General features: G+C 41.2%; 1 protein-coding gene across 1 annotated transcript in view; it reads left to right on the plus strand.

Annotated features, from left to right (window-relative positions):
* MAP3K21 (mitogen-activated protein kinase kinase kinase 21) overlaps window positions 1–17,692 on the plus strand; it is a 76,458-nt gene that overhangs the window by 43,530 nt on the left and 15,236 nt on the right. The window contains exon 4 of the mRNA XM_019651796.1: window positions 12,327–12,567. Coding sequence (XP_019507341.1) covers window positions 12,327–12,567 — 241 coding nt within the window. The remainder of the gene's footprint in view (window positions 1–12,326; window positions 12,568–17,692) is intronic.

The following is a 17,692-nucleotide window of genomic DNA, read 5'->3' on the forward strand; positions in this document are numbered from 1 at the left end:
TCCCAACGCACCACTTGGCCAGCCCTGGAGTATTTTAAATTAAATACTAGACTCATGGTATTTTACCCTTCAGTGCTTTAATATGCATTTAAATATGCACCTCTAACTGGTAAGAATTTTCAGAATGATTTTCTTGCCATTATTATCTTAAGTAACAGTCATTTTTTGATACCATATAATATTCCATATTCAAATGTCACAGTTTGTTTCAAAGGGGTCTTCTTACAGCTGGTTGGTGCAAATCAGAATTTAAACAAGGTTTACCCATTGTTTCCAGTTGTGTGTTTTAAAGCGTCTCTTACGCTAGTCCCCCTCCCCCTAACCTCCTTTTATCTCCAAGGCATTGCTTTATTGGAGAAGCTGGAAAAATGTGTAATTTTTTAACTTTTTAGTATGATGAGGTAAGCTCTGGTTGGTTTACATATTTTAAGAAGAAACAAAACCCTATATGCTAAAAAAAATGCTGAAGCTGTATTATCTTACCCCAAAGTGAAATATGACAAGTGGAAAAATACCTAATTGGAAGGCAGACCAGCTGGAAGGTGAATTTGGTTAGCATGCTCTCCTTTGACTGGTGACAAATGACTGTTAACTGTCACTGAAGTACCCCAAGCTCAAGGCATGGTTCTGTGCTTCAGTGGCAGCGCACAGTTAAATTTTAGAGAGATTTTGGTAGTACTTGGGCATTTTGGTGAATCAAGGTCTAGTCTGGCATTCGGAAGTGTGTAACTGTTCAATAAGTTAAATTCTTCTGTTGTACGTGCAATAAATGGGCTAAAGTACAACACTGCAAGTTTTTTTTTATTAGTTTCAGGTGTACAAAGCTAAGTAACAGACATTTACACCCCTCACAAAGTTATAACCCCCTTAATCTACTACCCCTCTGACATCATCTATAGCTGTTACAATACCATTGACTATGCTGTACTTTACATCTCGTGAATAAATATATACTGGGGGTGCCAAAAAATGTATGACTTGTATTCATCTTTTGTTATCGGTATACAGTTTTTTCCTTTCTTAAAATGTGTATGCATTTTTTTTGGCACCCTCTGTATATATTTAATTGTAGTTGACATTCCATATTATTCTACTTCAGCTCCAGGTGGTTAGGCATCTACAGTCTATGAAGGGGTCCCCCTGAATGCTGCAAGTTTTTGATAAAACCTTTATAAAGCCATGTAATTGTCTAGAAAGGAATTTTCATACCTCATATATTTGTGATTCTTTTTAAGTAGGCAGTAATGCTCTGCTAAATAAAGAGTCCATGTGTTTATTCCAGTTAATGACACTGAAACGTGGGATTACGGTGTAGCTGAGGGTCATTCTCCCGTGGTAAAGTGACCTTGACTTCTGTGGTGTGGTTCTGATTGCCATCTCTGGACTTGCACATTGACCATCATACTAAAGGCCAGTAGCCAACCTACGTGCAAAGAGAAGGGCAAAAGAAGGAATACAGAGCTGTGGTTTGAATGTATATGCACAGACATTTCTTAAGCTACTATATGTAATGCTGCGCGTGATCGTGAGACATCGTATGCCCAAATTCTACCCTTGAGTAGCTTCCTTCTATTGTTACCTTGCTGAATTGGGAATTAATACAATGTGTGTCATAGGTATTCCCCGAAGTGCAGTTGTTTTCTAAAAAACAAAAATATAATTTAAAGACGTTTACGGGGCAATTGTTCTGAGATTCTAATGTTTTTCCAGCAAACTTACATTGAATATCTACTGTGTGCTGGGAGCAGTGTTCGGATGAAAGGTGGAGATGGCAGTCTGTACCCTTGAATGGTCCTTTGAGTACCGGGCAAAGGATCTCGATCTTGTTTACAAGTTTTAAAGGGGCTTGATGTACTTACTACCTTGGCACAGTTTCAAGCCAACTATTGAAGTCAGCCTCCTCCTCACTTCCCCTGTCTTCCTTCATTTTGCTTCCTTTTTTGTGATAATGGGATTATTGTTCTCTTCGGTCCCCTGTCTCACAGGTCTTTTTTTTAGAGATTTTATAGGGGAATTGGAAGGAACAGCATTGGGGAATCAGGGAAGGGGAACAGACGAGTTGCTGTCCTTTTGTTCTTCAGTCTAGTTGTGGAGGACGTCGCTTCACTGGCTCATGTTGGTATTGTGATCATTGCCCTCTTCCTGGCTGAGGCGGATAGGTTACCAGCCATTGGACGGCACTCACGGCTGCTCATGCAGGCTGCCGACCGCTCGCTCTGGCTGGCAGCCGCTCACAGTAGCTTACAGCAGCCCCACTGCAGCCTATGCCATTGCCAGCGACTCACGGCCGCCCAGCTCCAGGTCGAGCTGTTGTTCACCATCTTAGCTGTAGAGGGCGCAGCGTCACTGACCCTCATGTGGGATCCGAACCAGGGCTCTGCTGCTCAGAGCTGGCATCCTAAGCCAACTCTTAACCAATGAGTCACTTGGCCGGCCCCCCACGCTCACAGGTCTTTGAAGATGTTTCTCTTGCTGTCCTGTGTGACAGAGACTGTCGGTGGTAACTCACTCCCCAATCCCTGTGTCCTCATGTCAGCTGCATTACTGCAGCAGCATTCTAGCTGGTTGTTGGGCATCCAGTCTTGCTCCCTAACTTATCCCTGCAGCACCACCGGGGACCTTTCTAAGATGCAAATTGGAGCATCCTTGCTTCAGTGGCCAACCCCGTTTCCTTATTAACTTATTTGGTTCTTCCACATCTTGCCTTACTTTGTCCCCAACCGTACTGCATTCCTTCCAGGGCCTCTGATGCCATGCCCTTGACTTCCGGCCTTCGTGTACATTCTCTCCTCTGTCCAGAACCCTGTCCCCACCTCGCCTGTCGCCCCACCTCACAAGCGCTGGCTCCTTCCTTCTCTGTCCTTCAGAGCCCCGCCCCCTCGCGTGCTCTGCTGCATCAGATAAACTGTGTGCTTGGTGTCCTGCACCTCCCTTATCATGGCTGCCATAAGTCACACTTTATTATTTCTTGTTTGTTTAATTGTTCTTCGTCTGCCTTTTCTGTGAGATAATAACTTCATGAGCTATACTATTTCATTCTCAGCCATTTTCACCCACGCCATTGAACAAAGGACTCAGCACATCTACTAGGCATTAAATAAGCCTAAATAACGTTTCTTCTTATGCGCCTGATATGTATTTTAATAGATGAGAGGTATTAGTAATTGTTATTATTACTATTTTAAATGAAAAGGGAATTTTAAAGTGTGTAAATGTTATGACTCCTATTATGAATCTTATGCTGTAACACAGGCATACAACTCAGCTGTTTAACGTCTGGTTGGTTATATATCCCTGAGAAACTCCCACACATGTGCACAAGGAAATGAAGGTTGTTCGCTGCAGTATCGTTTGTGATAGTGAAAAACTGGAAGCAGCCCAATATCCATTAATAGGAGAACAGGTGCCTAAACTGTTGTGTATTCCTACAGTGGAAATCTGTACAGTAGTTAAAATGAATGAAGTCTTGCTACGTGTTTGAAACATCATATTGGATGGGAAAAGCGAGTTGCCGAAGAATAGTTACATTAAATAACATTTATGTAAATTTATAAAACCACATAAAACTGTTCGAATGTACAAAAAGACTAACAGTATAGACAGGAGAAGGATACAAATCAACCAAGAACAGCAGATCTGAAGAGGGCGGGGATGGGATCAGAGTCTAATGCGCATAAGACTGTAACAGACCTGAAACAGATACAGAAAATATTTAGCATCTATTAATTATTGATAGCGAGTGCATGGGTATTTGCTCTTCTAATTATAGTATATTTTAAATATTTCCTAATTTAAAATGATTAAAAATAAAGATTAGAGAGAAATATGTAGCTGCACAAGTCGTTTTTTTTCTAGTCTTTTTTTTTTCCAACTAGTAGACTTATAGGTAATTAATTCACTCTCTCCCTTAGGTGTGTCGGTATTTTGTAAGTTTAAAAATACAAAACCAGCAAATGCAACCTTTAGACTCTGACACCGCTAATAAATCCATAGAGCTCGTGTGATAAGAATAATCCCATGTGACTGTCAGGATCACATCCATGGTGCTATGTGTGACTCAGCCTCCCAAGGGCAGCAAGGCAAGAGGGGGGCCTGGACATCTGAGCAGAGAACAGAAATGGACAGAGGGGACGGGGTGGGGGTGTGCGGGGGCTGCCCTCATGTACTGGAAGAAGCTTTACGTAGATGAAGGAGGAAATATGTTTCATGTTGTTTCAGAGTTCAGAGATAGGGCTGTTTGTTTGGGTGGATAGTCCCGAAATTTGGATTAAAATTGGTCCTCAAATCAAGAGCTTTCTAACACGTGGAGCTGTCTATTGCTAGTGGAGCTCAAGCAGACTGCAGGAGTATGTGCCTGGGATGCTAAAAACTGTGATAGACCCTCTCCCTTTCCCAGTTCAATCTTTAGTGGAACGCCAGCATCCATAGCAGTCTGGTGTCATGGTAAAGACCAAGGCCTGGAGCCAGGCAGCCTGGTTGGCACGGGGCCTGCCACTAGCTGACCTAAGCCTGTTCTCGCCCTGCCGGCCTTGTCACTTAAATGTCACAGGAACACAGTGGCCCTTGGGAGCAGTGTGAGGCTTAAGTAAGAGGCAAAGGTGCCTGTTCCTTAGTGAGTGCTAAGTAAGTGTTAAGTGTTAGCCTTAGGACCAAAAAGTGATGGCACTGTTCCCAGGCCCAGGTGACCAGGTAACTGGGCTCTGGGCAGTGATACTCGAAAATGGCTGACTGGATTACTTTATAAATCCTGCAGTTCTTGGAAGGATTCCTTTCGGTGATATTATTAATATGTTTCTTGGGAACTTGAACACAATTTGTTAACTTGAAATGATACAGAAAATATGGATTTTATTTTTACACTTCCCCAAATTGTTTTCAGGAATTCTAAAAGCAGATGTTTAGCAGCAAAAATAAAAAATGATTTTGGGGAATGGGAGAGGACTTTGAGGAAAAATAAAAGTTGAAATCACAGGATTTAAAGTTTGTAAGTAATAATTATACCAATGTCGTTGACATTCCATATTATTCTACTTCAGCTCCAGGTGGTCAGGCATCTACAGTCTATGAAGGGGTCCCCCTGAATGCTGCAAGTTTTTGATAAAACCTTTATAAAGCCATGTAATTGTCTAGAAAGGAATTTTCATACCTCATATATTTGTGATTCTTTTTAAGTAGGCAGTAATGCTCTGCTAAATAAAGAGTCCATGTGTTTATTCCAGTTAATGACACTGAAACGTGGGATTACGGTGTAGCTGAGGGTCATTCTCCCGTGGTAAAGTGACCTTGACTTCTGTGGTGTGGTTCTGATTGCCATCTCTGGACTTGCACATTGACCATCATACTAAAGGCCAGTAGCCAACCTACGTGCAAAGAGAAGGGCAAAAGAAGGAATACAGAGCTGTGGTTTGAATGTATATGCACAGACATTTCTTAAGCTACTATATGTAATGCTGCGCGTGATCGTGAGACATCGTATGCCCAAATTCTACCCTTGAGTAGCTTCCTTCTATTGTTACCTTGCTGAATTGGGAATTAATACAATGTGTGTCATAGGTATTCCCCGAAGTGCAGTTGTTTTCTAAAAAACAAAAATATAATTTAAAGACGTTTACGGGGCAATTGTTCTGAGATTCTAATGTTTTTCCAGCAAACTTACATTGAATATCTACTGTGTGCTGGGAGCAGTGTTCGGATGAAAGGTGGAGATGGCAGTCTGTACCCTTGAATGGTCCTTTGAGTACCGGGCAAAGGATCTCGATCTTGTTTACAAGTTTTAAAGGGGCTTGATGTACTTACTACCTTGGCACAGTTTCAAGCCAACTATTGAAGTCAGCCTCCTCCTCACTTCCCCTGTCTTCCTTCATTTTGCTTCCTTTTTTGTGATAATGGGATTATTGTTCTCTTCGGTCCCCTGTCTCACAGGTCTTTTTTTTAGAGATTTTATAGGGGAATTGGAAGGAACAGCATTGGGGAATNAGGTTACCAGCCATTGGACGGCACTCACGGCTGCTCATGCAGGCTGCCGACCGCTCGCTCTGGCTGGCAGCCGCTCACAGTAGCTTACAGCAGCCCCACTGCAGCCTATGCCATTGCCAGCGACTCACGGCCGCCCAGCTCCAGGTCGAGCTGTTGTTCACCATCTTAGCTGTAGAGGGCGCAGCGTCACTGACCCTCATGTGGGATCCGAACCAGGGCTCTGCTGCTCAGAGCTGGCATCCTAAGCCAACTCTTAACCAATGAGTCACTTGGCCGGCCCCCCACGCTCACAGGTCTTTGAAGATGTTTCTCTTGCTGTCCTGTGTGACAGAGACTGTCGGTGGTAACTCACTCCCCAATCCCTGTGTCCTCATGTCAGCTGCATTACTGCAGCAGCATTCTAGCTGGTTGTTGGGCATCCAGTCTTGCTCCCTAACTTATCCCTGCAGCACCACCGGGGACCTTTCTAAGATGCAAATTGGAGCATCCTTGCTTCAGTGGCCAACCCCGTTTCCTTATTAACTTATTTGGTTCTTCCACATCTTGCCTTACTTTGTCCCCAACCGTACTGCATTCCTTCCAGGGCCTCTGATGCCATGCCCTTGACTTCCGGCCTTCGTGTACATTCTCTCCTCTGTCCAGAACCCTGTCCCCACCTCGCCTGTCGCCCCACCTCACAAGCGCTGGCTCCTTCCTTCTCTGTCCTTCAGAGCCCCGCCCCCTCGCGTGCTCTGCTGCATCAGATAAACTGTGTGCTTGGTGTCCTGCACCTCCCTTATCATGGCTGCCATAAGTCACACTTTATTATTTCTTGTTTGTTTAATTGTTCTTCGTCTGCCTTTTCTGTGAGATAATAACTTCATGAGCTATACTATTTCATTCTCAGCCATTTTCACCCACGCCATTGAACAAAGGACTCAGCACATCTACTAGGCATTAAATAAGCCTAAATAACGTTTCTTCTTATGCGCCTGATATGTATTTTAATAGATGAGAGGTATTAGTAATTGTTATTATTACTATTTTAAATGAAAAGGGAATTTTAAAGTGTGTAAATGTTATGACTCCTATTATGAATCTTATGCTGTAACACAGGCATACAACTCAGCTGTTTAACGTCTGGTTGGTTATATATCCCTGAGAAACTCCCACACATGTGCACAAGGAAATGAAGGTTGTTCGCTGCAGTATCGTTTGTGATAGTGAAAAACTGGAAGCAGCCCAATATCCATTAATAGGAGAACAGGTGCCTAAACTGTTGTGTATTCCTACAGTGGAAATCTGTACAGTAGTTAAAATGAATGAAGTCTTGCTACGTGTTTGAAACATCATATTGGATGGGAAAAGCGAGTTGCCGAAGAATAGTTACATTAAATAACATTTATGTAAATTTATAAAACCACATAAAACTGTTCGAATGTACAAAAAGACTAACAGTATAGACAGGAGAAGGATACAAATCAACCAAGAACAGCAGATCTGAAGAGGGCGGGGATGGGATCAGAGTCTAATGCGCATAAGACTGTAACAGACCTGAAACAGATACAGAAAATATTTAGCATCTATTAATTATTGATAGCGAGTGCATGGGTATTTGCTCTTCTAATTATAGTATATTTTAAATATTTCCTAATTTAAAATGATTAAAAATAAAGATTAGAGAGAAATATGTAGCTGCACAAGTCGTTTTTTTTCTAGTCTTTTTTTTTTCCAACTAGTAGACTTATAGGTAATTAATTCACTCTCTCCCTTAGGTGTGTCGGTATTTTGTAAGTTTAAAAATACAAAACCAGCAAATGCAACCTTTAGACTCTGACACCGCTAATAAATCCATAGAGCTCGTGTGATAAGAATAATCCCATGTGACTGTCAGGATCACATCCATGGTGCTATGTGTGACTCAGCCTCCCAAGGGCAGCAAGGCAAGAGGGGGGCCTGGACATCTGAGCAGAGAACAGAAATGGACAGAGGGGACGGGGTGGGGGTGTGCGGGGGCTGCCCTCATGTACTGGAAGAAGCTTTACGTAGATGAAGGAGGAAATATGTTTCATGTTGTTTCAGAGTTCAGAGATAGGGCTGTTTGTTTGGGTGGATAGTCCCGAAATTTGGATTAAAATTGGTCCTCAAATCAAGAGCTTTCTAACACGTGGAGCTGTCTATTGCTAGTGGAGCTCAAGCAGACTGCAGGAGTATGTGCCTGGGATGCTAAAAACTGTGATAGACCCTCTCCCTTTCCCAGTTCAATCTTTAGTGGAACGCCAGCATCCATAGCAGTCTGGTGTCATGGTAAAGACCAAGGCCTGGAGCCAGGCAGCCTGGTTGGCACGGGGCCTGCCACTAGCTGACCTAAGCCTGTTCTCGCCCTGCCGGCCTTGTCACTTAAATGTCACAGGAACACAGTGGCCCTTGGGAGCAGTGTGAGGCTTAAGTAAGAGGCAAAGGTGCCTGTTCCTTAGTGAGTGCTAAGTAAGTGTTAAGTGTTAGCCTTAGGACCAAAAAGTGATGGCACTGTTCCCAGGCCCAGGTGACCAGGTAACTGGGCTCTGGGCAGTGATACTCGAAAATGGCTGACTGGATTACTTTATAAATCCTGCAGTTCTTGGAAGGATTCCTTTCGGTGATATTATTAATATGTTTCTTGGGAACTTGAACACAATTTGTTAACTTGAAATGATACAGAAAATATGGATTTTATTTTTACACTTCCCCAAATTGTTTTCAGGAATTCTAAAAGCAGATGTTTAGCAGCAAAAATAAAAAATGATTTTGGGGAATGGGAGAGGACTTTGAGGAAAAATAAAAGTTGAAATCACAGGATTTAAAGTTTGTAAGTAATAATTATACCAATGTCTCACCACTATGCTGTGCACCTGAAACTAATATAATACTAATATAATATGAACTGCAATTGAAAAATAAAAATAAAAATAGAAAGAAAAAATGGAAGTAAAATAGTTGTTATTTTAAACTATTTTAAAGTATTTTTAATCAATTGAAAAATAAAAAAAAGTAGAAAGAAAAAATGGAAGTAATGTTACTAATAATTGTTATTTTAAACTATTTTTAAGTTTGGTGGGTTTTTTTTAAAGATTTTTTTTATTGGGGAATTGGGGGAAGGGGAACAGACAAGTTGCTGTCCTTTTGTTCTTCAGTCTAGTTGTGGAGGACTTCGCTTCACTGGACCATGTTGGTATTATCATTGCGCTCTCCCGGGTGAGGCAGATCGGTCACCAGTCTCTGGACAGTCACGGCAGCTCTTGGCAGCTCACATCAGCTGCCAGCCGCTCACGCTGGCTGCCAGCTGCACACGGTAGCTTACGGCAGCCTACTGCAGCCTACGCCGTCGCCGTCACCAGTGACTCATGGCAGCCCAGCTCCAGGTCGAGCTGTTGTTCACCATTTTAGCTGTAGAGGGTAGTGTCACTGGCCCTCATATGTAGAATCCGAACCGGGGCCCTGCTGCTCAGAGCCAACGTCCCAAGCCAGCTCTTAACCAACGCACCACTCGGCCAGCCCAATTTTTAAGTATTTTTAATTAATGATAATTATTTATCAACAGAGACATATCCATGAGTTAATTCTTATTATATATGATATAAAAATGAAAACGCATGCTTCAGGAGTTGAGCTTTGCTCTTTCCCTATTTTGAGGTTTTACAGTAGTTCCTTTGTTATTCTTCAGATTCAGTTTTTAGCCATCCTGGGGTGGTGTCTGCTTTTCTTTTTATGTGGTTTTTGCACAGTGCTCCTTGAAATACAGCATTTAGGCAATCCCATAAGCCTTTGATTTACAATGAACGAATATAGAATACTGTTTTTGCTCAAAGGTGTCTGACTGCGTCTTTTTTGATGGAGTCAAGCACAGCGTACGTGCTTTATCTCCCTTCGTTACTCACCGATTGCTTAAGGTAGGAGGCGTTGGGCTCAGAATTAATGGTCGGGAACTTGGCCCTTGCTCTGTGTTACTCAGTAAACTGTAGCCTCCATAGATGCTGGTTCCTCCCTAAATTCCTGGCTTCTTATCTCCATGTGTCTGTCTTTGTGCGTTGGGTGTACAAAGTGTCTTTGAACCACTATATGAACTCATGTCACCGTTAATGATTAACATCTGCCAGGAGCCTGGGTTGGCCGTTACGAGAATGGCCTGTGCCAAGCAATTAAACAAATATTACTGCTTAGTAATCTCAGCAACCAAAAGAATTTTGTGTGTGTGTGTGTGCTTTATAATTTCAAAGTAGTCAAAGGGGTTCTAATACCCCACACATTTTTTCTTTTGAATGTTTTAAAATTCATTCAGAAGGAAGACTGCTTTGGCTGCTTTCTCTTTGATCTTATTTTTTTCTCCTATGAAGTCTTAAAAGCAAGTGTTGGTTTGTTTGTTTGTTTTTATTCATGAAATCGTTGCAAGGAGATTCACATTTTAGCCTGGGACCTGGAATTAAAAATGGTTTCTTTTTCAATTACTGTAGCAGTAACACACAAAAAGCCTGATTGAATTTGCTGTCCTTATCTCTTCCTCATGCCATTTTATTTCACAATAGCTAATTGGATTGATACCAACACCACTGAAAAGTAATATCTTAACAAAAGGGCTGACAGTAATGCATTAGAAATTGGAAGTTGATGGGAAATTATCCTCTGTCCCCAAATACACTACAGTAAAATCTCCAATTTGGACAAACTGGTTGGAGAAAGCCACCAGTTAAATAATGGATTCCAGAATTTCTTTTTTTTAAAATATGTAACATTTTCTTTTTTCTTTTCAAGCAATGTATAGTAATTTATATCTGGCACAATGTAATGAAGAAGTACCTGTCTGCTCTGTAAGTAAGAAGCAGCTGGTACACATTAGCAGAAGTGATTTGAATATCAGCTGGTCTTAAGTAAATTATTTCTCCTGCAGTTTTTATTTATGAAGTTTGGTTATAAAAATAAATTTAAAGAATGTTTCAAAGGTGAATTTCAGTTCAGTTTGGTAGAATTACCCTAAGTTCAGAAGTAGTTTGATCTGAATAAATATTTATATTTTTTTGGTTTTAGAGCTCCCTAGTCTTTTCTTGATAGTATCGTATTTATTTGTGGAAGGGTGGTCTTCTGTGTTTATTTTCCTTTATGATAACTATACCGACAGCCGCCAGTTATTCTTAGAGCCCATCTGTAAAAGTGCAGTTGGCATTTTTGTCCCAGGTTCAGCTCTGGTTTCTTCCACGAGCCTCCATCTTAGTTTCTTCACACATCACCTGTTTGAGGGGAGCCTATGAGAGGTGTGGCCTGATTGTATAAAGTATGACGTTTGCACAGCACTCACAGCTCACAGCCAAAGCTCCACCTGAGAAGGCGGAGTTTCTAAAATGCGTTTGGTGTTAGGCTACCTGAGACTAAGTTTGTCTGGAGCAGTGTCATTTCTGTATGAGGGCTCCATTTAGGAGCCGGGAACTAAGAGAGGAAGCAGTTCAGGACTGACAGGAATATTTATGTCTCTGGTAAAGAACAAAACACTGTGCAGAAATGAAATAAGAATAGGGCTGTGATTTAAAAACCTCGTAGAGTTCTCAGTTTTATTGAATAATTTTTTTTCCTAATAGGAATAAAAGTGTTCTTCAGTTCATAGATTTTCTATTTTTCAGAAATTTAATAATTCTAAAACAAAACAGAGAGGAATTTAGACTTGAATCAGAAAGTATCGTGACGGGGGACTTTTTAAAGTTAATTCATGTTATCTATCGGTAAACAAAGTGAACCTTTCCACCCATGTAGGGGATCCTGAGAAGCTTTTTGTAACAATATATTTTCCGTCGACTTACAATTTTAGAGGCGTCTCATTTTCATTTCTGATGTGCCTTCAGGTGACTCCTAACACATTAGCTTTGTTCTTCCCCTTAATCTCACCACCAAGATGTTTTGATCTGTAAGAAAACTCTTAAATACCCTAAGAAGTCCCTAAGTAAAGAAACCTGAACTGCAGTCTTTTGTAACTAGAATAATTATCCCCTAATTAGCCTAGCTTCAATGTGCGGCTTTATTCCAAAACGGATCATTTGCATCTCACTTGGTTGGTATGTATTAATGTACACTTTACCTGTCAGGTGATGATAAAGGCAAGAGAAAACGAGAGAGACATGCTAAAATCGAGGTGAAACTTTTCTGACGCCTCTTTTAGGGTCATAAAACCAAAAGAGTGGGGTGAGGCGTGCGCAGAGCTTGGGTTTCAGCCCACGCTGGTGATGTGCCCAGAGCAGCTGTGACTGCCTGGATGTGGACAGCGCTGTGCTGTGAGGCCCGGGTGACCGAGGGGTGGGACTGAAGGGGGAGTCCTGCGTGCTGGTGACGCTGCTGGCCCTCTGTCCCAGGAGCTCAGGTCCCGGGAGGAGGAGCTGACAAGGGCCGCCCTGCAGCAGAAGTCCCAGGAAGCCCTGCTCCGGCGGCGGGAGCAGCAGCTGGCCGAGCGCGAGATCGACGTGCTGGAGCGGGAGCTCAACATCCTGATATTCCAGCTCAACCAGGAGAAGCCCAATGTCAAGAGGAGGAAGGGGAAGTTCAAGAGGAGCCGTTTAAAGCTCAGAGATGGGCACCGAATCAGCTTACCCTCAGGTATGACTCTCCGTGTTGCTCAAGGTTCTTGTCTGTCGTGCGTGCATAATCAGCTTCTTTGTGTCGTCAGAGGTGGGGAGAGATGGGGGGTGAGATGCTCAAACGTTAAACCAGTGAGTATCTTAGAGTTGCTTCAATTCCTGGTCTTGATGTCCTGACCTCATGCGTTTCCACATAGGAAGCTGCGTAAGGCGCACGTTGCAGTGCATGGCACGCTGAGTACGGAACTAGCAGCGCACTTTCTTAGCGTGTTCATGGAGTCACTGCGTTTGAAATCAAAGCAGAATTCCTTTTGAGCTGATTATTGCAATTTCACCATTAAGTTTATTGCTTCCACAAGGACCTATAATGTCACCTGGTAACTGAGTTAATTTGGAACACTGATGATGTTGTTAGCACCTTCAACAAAATATAGAGGGTACCAAAAAAATGTACACACATTTTAAGAAAAGAAAACTATTAAAGTTGTAATACTCAATATATACTGATAACAGAAGATGAATACAAGTCACGTTTGACTTCTGCAATCACAAGAGGTGCTCAAAAAAAAAGAGTGGTTACCATCAGCGTCCAGACGCTTCTGATTACGGCGAATTACTGCTTGAGCAACATTGACCAAAGTGCCCACTCATATACATTTTTGTAGCACCTCATATATCAGTACTTCAGTTCCTTTCATCTGTGGGTTGAAAATCTTTTAGGTATAAAAATGAACCAGTAAATCTAGGGAAGCTTCAAAAAAAAATATTTTTTGTTTTTTAGCTGAGCCATCCTGCCACCTGTTGGCAGCTCAGCACCAGCTCAGTTCAGGCCAAGACTTGAACCATCGACCCTGTTGCTCAGAGCTCGCACTCGTGAGCAAGCTCTCAACCAACTGAGCCACTCGGTTTATATTTTAAAAATAAAAATATTTTTAAATATTTTTTAAAATATTGTGATGATAACATAAAAGGATTACGTGTGTTAGGAGAAACTATGCAGAATGGAAAATAACAAACATATTAATTCATCAAGTCATGTTCTATACTATGTTTTATACTTGATTTAAGGGAAAACCAAATGTCCCCTGTATTTTGTAATTCTTTTTCATACTGGGGAAGAATGGTGACAGAACAACAGCTGGCTACACTTTTATAAACTGTGCATTAAATATCTGTGTATCTGTATCTGCCTGTATTCTATATATGTATTACATATTGGAGTACTGTGGGATTCTAGTGTTTTCCTACGATGTTTACTAATGGCATGGAAATTTGATTTACAGAACAATAACAACAGCTTTATTTTATATGAAGTATGAATAAATTGTCCTGTAAAAATATTTATTACAAATACTGGACGCCTTGCAGTTTACTATGACTTTCTAGATTCATGCAGGAGTCCTCAAAAAATCAGAAAAGTGCTGGTAGGGGGAAGTCATGCATACACTGTATACCTTATTGATTATTTGGTTTGATGAGGTGAGAATAGGCTATGGGTTCATATTTATCTTAGTTCGACCTCTGGGAAAAAGAAAAAGGTACTTTCCCAGGCTCTCTTCTGATGTTTGCTTTTAGCCAAAGTGTAACTTGGAAGACTATTGGCTGGACTGTCTTATAGGCCAGACATAATTTTAAGTAGTCTATTTTATATATGATGAGGCTTCTCCTTTCAGGTGTAGGCGATAGAAAAATTTAGAGGGGTATTAGATGTGAGCTTTCTTCTCCAGTTCTTAGCTGTCAGCTTTCTTTTGTCTGTGTTAATACTATGTTATCGTCAGTATTATTTATTGATTTACTTGGGAAACTTTGGGGGTGTGGCTAATGAGAAACTGATGGAAAATAAACTTGGGAGAAAACATTAAATCACTCCAATGGTTCTTAATCTTCAGTCGTAGAGTGATTAAATAAAATATCTCAGGATCCCTGAGGTCAAACTTTCAATTGTTTTTCTTCTCCAATGTTGCTTGGCTAATACCTTGCATTTATTCAAAGCAGACTGAATATATTTTACTATTTTTGCTAGATTTATATCATTCTGGATTGTACTATTTGGCTTTTCTCTTTCTGAGAATAAAGGGGACATTGTAGCTACACATTTATGTTGTGGCACTTAATAAAAGATTATAGTTAAAATATAACCAAAAGATATATAGTGCTTCCACAGTGTATGACAATCACACAATTATAAAGCACTTTATAAAGCACTTCATCTAAAATAGACTGTTTCAGATCTATGGGTAAGAATATTTCTTTCCTTTACCACCTCCCTACCCCCACACCAGTCAGGCATCTCATCCTGCGGAACTGTTTTCTTGCTGCCGTTCTTTACTTAAGCGGCTCTGCCTGGCCACACTTTCCTAATTCCTTACTTGATAGATGGCAGCATCCCCCCATCTGGCACTTCATTGCCATTTGTTTTGTCTTCTGACCACCTCCCACCCTGCCATGTATTTCTCAGCAATTAATTTTAAGCACCAATTTGAACCTATTGCAGAACCTTGCACAATTTTCTGGTTCAGCAAACACCTGAGGATCTACCATGAACCAAGTAACTAGGGATTGTAATACAATAAACCTGATTTCTGCCCTCATGTTACTAATAATCAGAGACGACATTCGTTCAGCAAAGGTGTCCTAAGCCCTTCGATGTGCGAGATGCTGTGCCGGGTCGGACTAGGATGGGATATAGCTGAGGTGAAGGCTGTAATGGCCTCGCCCATACAGAGCTGAGATTGTATTCATATTAGGGGAAGGGCGAAACTTACGCTAATAATTAAACAGATACTTATTTTCGTGCCATAATTATTAACTACTGTGAGGGAAAAGTCACATGACAGTGATTAGCAGAGAAATGTCACCTGGCCTAAGGGGATCTTGGAAGGCTTCTAAAGAAGTAACATTAAAATTCAGACTTAAAGTAGGAATTTACCAGATACGGGGAGTGGGGTGGGCAGGAAGAGAACAGGCCGAGAGCACATGCAAGGAAGCCTTGATTTCTTCCAGGAATCGAGAAAAGCCAGTGTGATCTGACTAGGGGTCAGCACACTACATCCCGTGGGCCACATCTAGCCTGCTTTGTATAGCCCACGAGCTAATAATGGTTTATACACTTTTAAATGCTTGAAAAGAGTAAGAATAATGTTTCCTGACACATGAACATTATATGAAATTTAAATTGCAATGCCCAAAATTGTATTGGAACGCACTCATGTGCTGTGATGACTGCTTTCTTACTACATTGGCAGACTTGAGCCGCTGTGACAGAGACCATATGGCCCACAAAGTTATGATGTGACCCTTTACAGAAAGGGTGCTACCCCAGGGTGACCAGGGTGAGCCAGAGCGACTCAGACTCGCTGGGCTTTATAGAGTATGTTATGATTTTGATCTCTAACTTAAGAATCATGACAAGCTTCTAAAGGACATGAAGTAGGGGAGTGACATGGTCAGGTATGTATTTTTAAAACTACACCTGGCTGCTGTGAGGCAGACCAGAGGGCCAAATGCAGATGCAGGAAGATGGATGGATCAAGGACCTGTAGCAGCCTCGGCCTGAAATGATGGTGGCAGTGGAGATGAAGGAAACAGAAACAATCAGACACATATTGAGCATTTATTAGGTCCTGCATCCTGTGCTAAGTATTCCTTATACTTTGTGTTTAAGTTATCATAGCTATCCTATAAAGTATGAGTAATTTTATGTACACTCTTGTAAATGAAGATACTGAGACTTAAAGAGGATAATTTGCTTTCCCCAAATTCACATGGCTAGTAAACTGGGGTTTAAATCCAAGTTTGCTAACTCCAGAACCTCGAATATAAACTTCTCAACTATAACTATGAGACTATATACCACAGAATTTACAAGATGCTTTGTGTTTGATTGGCTATTGAGGGCCTGGGAGATGGTATCAAGAAAACTTTTCATATTTCCCACATGAATAACTGATGTCTTCCCTACGAAATTCCAACTCCTCCTCATTTCAAATACCAGGTGGTTCATTAAAGTTCTTTAAAGTATCATTTTCAAAAAGGTAAGTTTTAGCTCTCTTGCAAATATGAAATGAACGTGTATCAAAGATTTTATTTGACACATTAGTTAATGAGTGAACCAGTTAAAATTGGTTCAGATGAGAGTTTGAGGTGCTAAGAATTTATGGGCTATTTAACTAAAGAATAATAGGATTAGATTGTTAGGTTAAATACCAACCTGGTGAATGTCCAATATGGCAATAAACCATAACCTTTGGGATTGTCTTTTTTGCCAGACAGAAATTATTTGCATCATCACCAGACAAAATCTGTAAGTTAACCTTTGCCCCTACTAAGTTGTAAAATAGCTCCATCAATAGGAAATCAATCAAAGGTTAAGCTCAGCACTGCACAAAAAGAACACCCAGTAATTCCTTACACCTGTGTCTGAGTTTATTTCGATTTTTTTGACAGTTGATGGAAGTTTTCTCAGCTACTCTCCTCTCCCCTCTGGTAATATTACTCTTTCTTTCATATATTCCTGTAGTCCTTAGTGCATCTCTGTCATAACAACTACCCTATCTTACAGTTAGATGATAGTAACTATCATTTGTAGAGTGCCTTGACCACAAAGTGCTTTTAACTGTAGGAGAGGAAAAGTTCTCCTTGATCCTCTTAGGGTCCCTGGAAGGGTCTGAAAATTAAACAAACAAAGGGAAAAGCTCAAAAATGTACTTAATGTAAGTTTTACATGACACTGGAGCCTTGGTAAGGAAATGAAAACCCAAAGAAACAGTGAGACATGGATTTTTATGCCAGGTTTGATGAAGAGTGGGCAGCCATGTAGACATATGACGTATCCTACACCCCATCATAACCTACATTTTCTGTTTTAATCACCACAGCAGCCCTGAGTATTGCTGTCCCCCTATAACACTTGAGGGGACAGGATCATGGAGGTGCCTTACAGGTTTGAGGTCCATAGTGTGTTAGTGACAGACCAGGACTCATCTAAATCCAGGCTTCTATTTCGATTTTGTTTTTAACAATGGCAGACTGAATGATGGTAATTCCTTCTTCCTAGAAAATTGTAAGATCTGAAGTACTCAATGATATTCCTCTCTCTCTCTCTCTCTCTCTCTCTCTCTCTCTCTCTCTCTCTCTCTCTCTCT

The sequence above is a fragment of the Hipposideros armiger genome, unplaced genomic scaffold (genome assembly GCF_001890085.2).
Source record: "Hipposideros armiger isolate ML-2016 unplaced genomic scaffold, ASM189008v1 scaffold_167, whole genome shotgun sequence".
NCBI classification, from domain to species: Eukaryota; Metazoa; Chordata; class Mammalia; order Chiroptera; family Hipposideridae; genus Hipposideros; species Hipposideros armiger.